Here is a 9213-nt window from a genome sequence, read left to right as displayed (position 1 = left end):
GGCTTCCATACAAAACATCCGGGTCCACATTAATAATCCTTTTCCCACATCATGCACTGAGCCGTTAATCAGTGTTGCCATGTCGGCTTATTATAAGTGATTTTGGGCTTATTTTTCTGTAAAGTTGCTTGTAAAAATTGGTGGTTGTGGTTTTTTGGGCTTGTTTCTAACGTGTACTTGCTTATTTCGGCTTGCTTCCAAAGTTTTGTAATCTTTTTTTTAACCAGTGGTTCTCAAATATTTTCATAAATGTTTTGTGCCGGCAGGGAGCATTTGTTGTTAGAATGTTTCAAAAAAATATTCCAAATATTCCACATTTTATTTCAAGAGTTTTTGAAAATAGCAGATCTGCAAGCTCGAGCTTGAAGATCAGCTATTTTCAAATAGCCGACGCATATTATAGGTTTAAAGTGCTCATGTGGCCTAGTTGCTTCTTTTGGGTTTGTTTTCCCACTGGTTGCTTATTTCTCTCATAACATATGGCAACTCTGCCGTTAATCCACTGGCAACGGTTTTGTTCCATGTCGGTGTAATGTGGGAACAGCCGACAGGACCTGCACGGGACACACACAAACAACATATTTTTGTGAAAAACAGTGCAATCAAAACCATAGATATAAACTAAACATCCAAACACAGCGTTAAGCCAACATGCCCAACGCCTGCCACACGGTGTCCGCCAACTGGACCGACTCCGAAATCAGGGCTCTGCTGTCGATCCGCTCCGAGGCCGACGTGATCCAGCAGATCTCCGGCACCGTCCGGGACGCGGTGGTCTACGACAAGATCACCGACACGCTGCGCGGACGAGGGTGGATCCGGAGGAAGGCGCAGGTGATCAGCAAGCTCAAGAGTCTGCGGAAGAAGTACCAGACGGTGAACGAGCACCACGGTGGTGGTAGGAGCGGCAGCGCAAGGCTGCAGTGGCCGTACTTCGACATCTGCGAGTCGATCTGGGGGTCCAGCGGCGGCCAGGCTGCGAACCCCGGGGCCGTGAGCACCGCCGCGGAGCCCGAGGAGTCTGAGGAGAACACCACCGGCACCGAGACGATGGATGGTGGAGCCGGTATGGCTGTCACTATTATCGTCATAGATGTATTTTATCGAGTCTGACTTTTACTTTCGTATCTACGATAGTCTTGGCTAGCATCCCCCAGTGCTGCCTGCACTTTCACCAGTAAAGCCCGTACTTCTCCGTACGTGTACAAAGCTTACCCGCTTGCCCCAAATGTTTACTCGCGCTCCGGAGTCTTTATGCAATGTATTAGTCTGTATTTTTCAATAAAGAAGTGTTTTAATCCCGTCTGTGGCCAAACGCCATTTCCCCCTACGTTTGCTTCCTGTTTACATTGAGTTTAATTCCGGTTTTCACCGGATGCGCCCCGTCATTACCGCCCATTGAGAAGTGAACTTCCTACATAATCCAACACAGACGGGATTAAAACACTTCTTTATTGAAAAATATGGACTAATACATTGCACAAAGACTCCGAAGCGCGGGTTAACATTTGGGGCAACCGGGTAAGCACCTTATTTCAATTGTTTTGTACATGTATGGAGAAGCACGGGCTTTACTGGTTTAAGTGCAGGACGCACTGGGGGGGGGGGGGTGCTAGCCAAGACTGTAAATATAAAAATGTAAAAAAAGATAAAATACATCAATAATAGTTTTAAGTTGACGATTAATTGTCATGCAAATAATTGTGATTAACGATATAATTGTGTTTGAACATGTTGGCATTGGAACAGAATAAAGATTTAGGGCTTTGTAAATAAGATAAATTGCAAAGGGCAGATATGACAAATAATTTACTTCCATATACAAAGAAATTACACATTACACATTTAATAATAATTTTATACTTGTATAAATATAAAAATAGCGGAAATAGCTGATCTACAAGTTTACAACGACAAGGACATGTTGTAAGCTTGTAGATCTGCTATTTCAGCTATTTTTGGAAAATGTTTGAAAATGTATGGAAAATTTTCAACATAGAAACGATTATGGCGATTATGCAAAAATCATTGTGATTATGTAATAATTGTGACAGGCCTAGGAGCCGGGGATACAACCATGGATGGAGATCATGATGATGATGACGAGACTAGCGGCGACAGAACCACATATACAACCCCAAAAGAAGAGGAGGTCGAAGTGGGCCTAGAAGAACCCGCTACAGAAAGCTGTCCAACAGGTGAGTTTTTAGACTGTAAAGATATGATTGTTCAGTGGTGGAAGAAGTACTCAGATATTTTACTTAAGTGAAAGTAGCAATACCACAATATAAAAATACACTGTTACAAGTAAAAGGCCTGTGTTCAAAATGTTACTTGAGTAAAATTACAAAAAATACAAAAAAGAGTTCTTCCACTGGATGGTCAGGACTAAGATGGATGAGGAGTTATCGGGGCTTGGCTGCAGTGCGCCAAATTTGGGTATATTGGGGTAGAGTCTTGTTTTTTACCCTGGAGGACCAGGTTGGTGGATGCAGGCCATGGACGGATTTAGGGTCAAGAAAGTCCCTGGGGTAGTATCCATGGAAACCCCCTCAGATATCCAATTCCATTCTCACATGGCATCCTGCATCGAGGCTTTTTTACAGTCCCATTAAAAAAAAATTCTAGTTAAACTCACCCCAAAGGTCATTGTGCATGTTTGCCATACTGTATCATTACTCCCCAGGCCACCATACAGTAGTAATGTAAGGTGACTCCACCAAACAGACATTCGTCTGTGGTAAATCCTTGCTGCTCAGGGGCTTCTGACTTCCAGGAGCCTCGGCCAATCGAGCCTGGGCAAAGTATCGTAAGTTTGCCCTGAGAACCAGAAGCCTCACACTGGGGTTCAGATATAATTGTATTGATATTTGCAAACGGTACATCACCATTAGCAACTTATCGTCATGCTTGTTTCCTTTAGCCTTCCTGCGATTCTAACCAAACCTAAACCCAGGACATAAATCACAAATGAGACATTTAATCTCCATAGACAATAGTAGCACAATAACACAACAATAGAACAATAAAAATGTGTGTGTGTGCACACTGAGACATGCTGGCAAGTCCTTCTGTCATCCAATAGCACTGGGGTGTGCTATTGGATGAGAGAAGGACTTGGATGAGAGAAGGACTTGACAGTAATGTCTAATAACTGCTGCTAATTAAGTATAGTTCCTTGCTTAGAGTTATAGCCGATAGGTGGAAATCCACAGTATGCATACGACCGTTGAAATTGAGATTTTACTTGAAATTGAGATTTTACAAAAATGGCATTTTATTTAACAGGACAGTTTTGTACCTTGCTTGGTCATCATACAAGTTAATGTTAACTTGTATGTTAAGCATAATCGTGGGTGACTTGACTAATAGTTGTTGATGTCCTTTTGTGTGTGCTTTAGAATCTCCTCATCCGCCTCCGCGAAAAAAGGCCAAAAAAACCTCCAGGCTCCAGCAGATGTCAGAGGACATGCAAAAGCTTTTCGGTGAAATGGACAGGGAGTATTACCGCAGAGAGCACCTCCGACTGCAGGAGCAGAGAGACTACGAGGAGAGGCTGCGGAAGAAGGCAATGGAGAGGGAGGAGAGCGAAAGGACCTGGCAAATGGCCATGTTTAGAGACATGCAGGAGACTCAAGTCAAACTCTTCAGAGAAGTCCTGGGTGTTCTCCGCCAACCTGCACCGCGACATCCGTTTTACCCACCGGATCGCCAGCACCATGGACCCGATTTACATTACAACAGCTTTAATGCAAGTCCATTTCATGAGTCCATTTGGGGAGCATCTCCTGCTACTCATGGAATGTCTGAAGGTATTTAGACCTGTTTAGTTTAACACAAATACTGATTTGAGTATCATTCTAAAAGTGAAATAATAAACTCAGAACAAAAAAAAAAGTTCTGAATGATTTCCGGTCATCTCCCCATTTGGGCAGGAACCCCTATTTGTAGCTATACCTTTCAGGACGGGAACCCCTTTTGGGGTTCCTGTTGCTATGTACAGTATATAGAAACATACATTTATTGTAATTTTTGAATAAATATTTTAAGTTTTTCAAAAAATCGCCCTCAGGTCTAAATGGGTTAACTCCCAAGCATATGGCTTTTTAAGTTTAGTTTGAGTCAAAGTTAACCTCATCAATCCTAGCATTCTGAAAATAGGTGAGCATTTGGTAAAAATAGCAGATCTACAAGCTCACACATCACATTGCGACATTTTGTGAGCTTGTAGATTCCTAGTACATGCAAATGTATCTGCCAGTTGTAAACAAGTTTTCTGATCAGGATAATTCTTGCATCCCACGTTAAATAACATGTCGTGTGTTTACAGGTAGATCATCATATGCATTTGAAATGATGAAATCCGTCTCAGACTTGACACGATTGCTACACATGGGCCACAATGCAGAGAGAGCGACACAGACAGAGTCCGAGAGACACCACCAACAAAGCGAGACTGAAAATGAAACCGTGGTAGAGGAGAGGCCACAGCATGTAGCTGAGGAGAGAATAAAGCAAGAAGCAGAGGAGAGACCACAGCCTTTGTCGGAGGAGAAAATAAAGCAAGAAATCGAGGAGAATATAAAGCAAGTTGTAATATAATTTTCTAATAACTTTATTTCCATTTTATATCATTTTTTATATCGTGCATGCAAGCATAAACTGTAGAATACTTTAGTTAGATTGTGTGAGACTGGTTAGAGGTATGACCTTTTTACCTGTGGACACTGAGGAGACATTCCTGCAAGAAGGACAAGTCCCTAAAATGACCGTAACAAGTTGTCTAGAGTGTGAAGAACAACTTTGATAATGCCCAGATATGGGCAGTCATCTTATCCTTTGTCTATTTTGTTGGATTACGTTTTCATTGATTTCTTTTGAAACTTTTTCCTTTCGGTTTGGTGAGCGCTTGTGTTCGGACTCTCATAATATCTATGGGTTCAACAGACTGATGGTGATTGTATACAAAGCACCTTGAGGGACAGCCTCCGAATTCAAGGGGAGAGAGTTATTGGAAATATGTAAACATGATACTAACTGGAACTAATCCTAACAGTGTGGTTCTGCCATATGACTGGAAGGATGGAACTAGGGCTGGCGATATGGACAAAAATCAAAGTCTGTTGGTGCTTTCACAAAAGTATACTTTTACTTTTTTTTGATAAATAATCATTAGTATAATCACCTGACTGCAATTATATGAGCTAATCACAATTATTTGATTGGTTATATTTCTATTGACTAAAATGCATATGAACATATTTGTACACAAATATTTTAAAACAAGACGTACAGTACAGTACCAGTATGTGACAGTTGTACTCCACCTTGCATATTAAGAATAACTGTTGTTATGATAAAATAAAGACATCCAGAGCAAATATGGAATTCAACAGATTTATCGATTTGTCTCAATATAATCACATAAAGCTAAATATATTATTACATAAAAAATGTAAATTCCTACCAGCTATATATAACTACCTGGTATGAACGGATTTAGTGCACTTCATAGCTTAAATATTATGTTCACTGTTTTTTGTTTTCCGTTTTTAAATAGTTTCAATAATTCAAATTGCTTCTCTGGTCCACATCCTTGTATCAAGTGAATGCTATTCATAATAGTTCATGTCCAGCAGGGGGAGGCCCAGACTGACAGAATTAATTTACAAAAAAACAGCTACTGAATATTGAATAAATATAAAAAAGGCCTGAATTGTGACTGAATTTAGGGTTTCAGCATTCTGAACCTCCTCCCTTCTTATAACAAATATAAGATAGGCAACAAAAAAAAAGAATTCTGGAATATAAAAGTCAGAATTGCAATACAATAATCACAGGTGGTGTACATTTGGGAGATCTATTTATTAATTAAGCTCTATATTCCATAATCATTGCCATATTGTTTATTCGGGGAACAGACATCTACTCATCTCTCCAGCTCTTTAGCAAACAGAAAATACATTTAAGGTCAGGATACCAACTTTTTTCCAATCAGGAGAGCAAACTCCACAAAGATAATTTTAATGTCTTACATTTTATAGTGTTCCGGCTCATTTTATTTTATTTTTATTTCATCACTTCCAATTTCACTTGATTATCTTGAATTCTGTATGAGTTCTCTCCTGTTTGTATAAAATTGGTGTCCCAACCTAAAAAGAAAATTATTAAAGAGCTGGAACGTTGGGGACACACCTGTTACGGTACAAGCACTAGCAATGATTGCTATAAATGATTTATTTTGCAGGCCATCTGGCACCAGGTCAAAGTGCATTGAACACTGACATGTCTGATAGACTGTTAGCAGTGAGGTCGCTTACTGTCACCTTTGTATGCTTTTACTGTCACTTTTGTAGTGGTATATTTTTATCTAACTTTCTATTTGTATTTTTATATTTGGTAATCTTATAGCTGCATCATGGAAGTGGAATTCATTATAAAATGTGTATGTCTCTGCATTTTGGTGTGTATATTATATCCTGTATATTTTCCCCCGGTTTCATCATTCTGCTCAACAAGTGACACAACAAGCCTAGACAAAGGTCCTGAGTCAATTCATTTATCTTATGAAGAAGACCAAATTTGGTCTAAATGTCATTAGCTGATTTTGCACAGTGAAACTTTTTCAGAGCATCAAGCTGACATTTTCTTTCTTTTGATACTTAATCATGGCATGTCATGTGTGCTCATCAGTTGACACGTGACAGACTATCTGACAGCAAAATCCATACTATAAATGTAGCTCTGAAACTAACAAATTAGATCTTTTTGGGTCCATTTTGAGAGTTTAATGAACACACTGGATATTACTCTAGACAAATAATTATGATGATAAATGTGATTATGAATTGTTACACGCAAAGACTCACTAATCCAGTCTGTATGTAATGTTAGATTTTATTGATCCCTGTGGGGATTTGTACAGATAAGAGTAGAGAGATACAACTTAACCACATTAACCCTGGGGCGAACATTCAGTGAAAATAGTCGATCTACCAGCTCAAAATGCGTCACATCGCAACTCGCTGTTTTTTGCGAAGATATTTAGTGTAGAGGGGGAGACTGGGAAACTCTAATCGACTAAGTATATAGGGTTTAAGAGATTAATTAAGATTAAAACTAGAAAGTGCGCTCAGTGGAACAAATCTGTCAGGTTGAGTGGAACTCCGTATTTGGGAGACTGAAGTCTAGGACGTCAGTCATCCATAACATATCTACAGTATGATGTCTGACTCCATATTTGGCAAGGCTTCAGCACGATCCGACCGGCATTGATTTCCATTATGTGAACAAAATGTGTTCCTTCCTTGGTCTACTGGCAGTGTGCACGAGAAAGTTGCCGCTGATCGGTCCAGTGGTTTGCGAGATTAGCCCTAGACAGACAAACACACAAACAAACAAACACACATAGGGATGAAAACATAACCTCCCCCTTGCCTTTGGTCTGGCGGAGATAATAAGAAATGACAATAAAGAATAAAATAATTAGACTAAAGGCCAGTACACACCAATGCAACTCCTTGCAACTCCTTGGAACATGCAACTACTTAGTTACAACCATTATCCCCAATAGCAGTTGTAAGGAGTTGCATTGGTGTGGACTGGCCTTAAAACAATTTTGTTGCAAGGAGTTGCGGCTAATTGTTGCGGTCTGGCCTTGACCTAAACTGTCTGCATTTGGTCTGACGGGGTTAGTGAATGTGCAATAATCTGTTAACGTCATAAAAAAACACCATCCATCGTGACACAGTATAGCTGATCAACCTGAGCTTGTAGATCTGCTATTTTGTTCCCCCCAGAATAGGCATGCTGGGGTTCAAGTTGTTAAGGGGAAAATAGAAATGGAGGAAAATGTCTGAGAATTTGAAAGTGATGGATGGTCTTGAGTTATGGTCATTAATGTGATAGGCCATACCCTGTCTCAAATTCATTAGCTCATAGCTCACATGCTGGAAGCTGGAAGCTTCACAGCTTTTACATGTGAGTTCTGCGAAAGTCACATGCTTCAAGGGAACACTCAAACTAGTGTTTTGAGTTATAATCTGAGCTTTGTGGGGTGTCAAAAATAACTAACGTTAACGTAATTGTATCAACCAACCAAAACTGCTGGCAATATTGCAACAACAAAGTTTCAATAGTCTGAAATATGACAATCCAGGGCCAGAGCAACTGAACAAACTGTGCTGCATTTAGTTCTTTTTGAAGGAAACAAATATTTATTTTAGCCTATTTATCAAATTAATATAAATGCTTGTCATTACATTGAAAATAATGCATTATTTGTAATAAGAAATAATGGTTCCTGGTAATGTATTAGCGACCCCTAGTTCAGACCCCTTCTTCTTGCTCAGCTCCCACTCCCACAGGCTCCCACTGTCCCACACAACTCAAACCCTGCTTACACTCAATTTTGGGTGTCAATCACACAAAGGGTGAGGGAGTTGTGGCCTTTAAAATGCATTGACTTGTTAATTTTAATAATAGCACCAATGTCCACTTTTCACACATTTATTATGAGTGTGCATCGTTTCAAGTCTCTACAATTTACATAACATCATGGATGAATATAGCAATTGTGGAGGAGGAGATAAAACAATAGCCTAAAGGCTTAAACTCCTGATAAATGAAAAGCCAGTTTGTAAAACCTATAGTTCAGACCAAAGATTCACAACGTTTCATCACATTGCGAATAGACTTAAGAATCTTTAAGTGTGCTTTAACCACTATTGACAGGGGTCCCCCAGGGGTCTATACTTGGCCCCCTCCCTTTTCCCCTCTCCACCTTATCTCTTGCTGAAAATAGCACATCTACGAGCTGACAATGCGTTGTGACACATTATGTGCTTGTAGATATGCTATTATGCCTATTATGACATGCCCAGAACAGGGGCATGTCATAATCATTAAAAAAGCATTTAAAGGAAGGTTCACTTCATACTAGATATGCTCATTCCTGAGGCAGCAGGCAGGACACTAACCTTGTGTGATATACCTGTAGCACTCCTCTCCTCTGGGCCACAGCAGTGTCGGAGACAAAGCCTCCCATTAGCATGTCCACCAAAGGCATGAATTTTCTGAGCTTGACTGAAAAGCCAAGCACCATGGGCACCAGAAACCAAAGCAGCCTGTCAGAGACACTGAGGGCCAACCCATTGATATGCAATAGGGCCAGTCATGTTAATTTGCGCTGTGCCACTCTACTATGATTCGCTG

The 9213-nt window shown here is 40.2% G+C and overlaps 1 protein-coding gene across 1 annotated transcript; it reads left to right on the top strand.

Annotated features, from left to right (window-relative positions):
- Positions 1-522: 522 nt before the first annotated feature.
- On the top strand, positions 523-4783 carry LOC308102001 (uncharacterized protein). Its single transcript, XM_080451579.1, has 4 exons — positions 523-1066; positions 2055-2198; positions 3402-3812; positions 4331-4783. Exons 1-4 carry the CDS (start codon positions 652-654, stop codon positions 4600-4602), a joined length of 1242 nt encoding a protein of 413 aa, XP_080307705.1. The 5' UTR covers positions 523-651; the 3' UTR covers positions 4603-4783.
- The last annotated feature ends 4430 nt before the right edge of the window (positions 4784-9213 follow it).

The sequence above is a fragment of the Gymnoscopelus braueri genome, assembly GCF_963280865.1.
Source record: "Gymnoscopelus braueri genome assembly, chromosome: 15".
NCBI classification, from domain to species: Eukaryota; Metazoa; Chordata; class Actinopteri; order Myctophiformes; family Myctophidae; genus Gymnoscopelus; species Gymnoscopelus braueri.
This window is presented reverse-complemented; position numbering and strand designations above follow the sequence as displayed.

Coding starts and splice junctions, on each gene's coding strand:
- LOC308102001 (XM_080451579.1), top strand. CDS start 652: ATGCCCAACGCCTGCCACACGGTGTCCGCCAACTGGACCGACTCCGAA. Junction 1,067..2,054: donor GACGATGGATGGTGGAGCCG/GTATGGCTGTCA, acceptor TAATTGTGACAG/GCCTAGGAGCCGGGGATACA. Junction 2,199..3,401: donor TACAGAAAGCTGTCCAACAG/GTGAGTTTTTAG, acceptor TGTGTGCTTTAG/AATCTCCTCATCCGCCTCCG.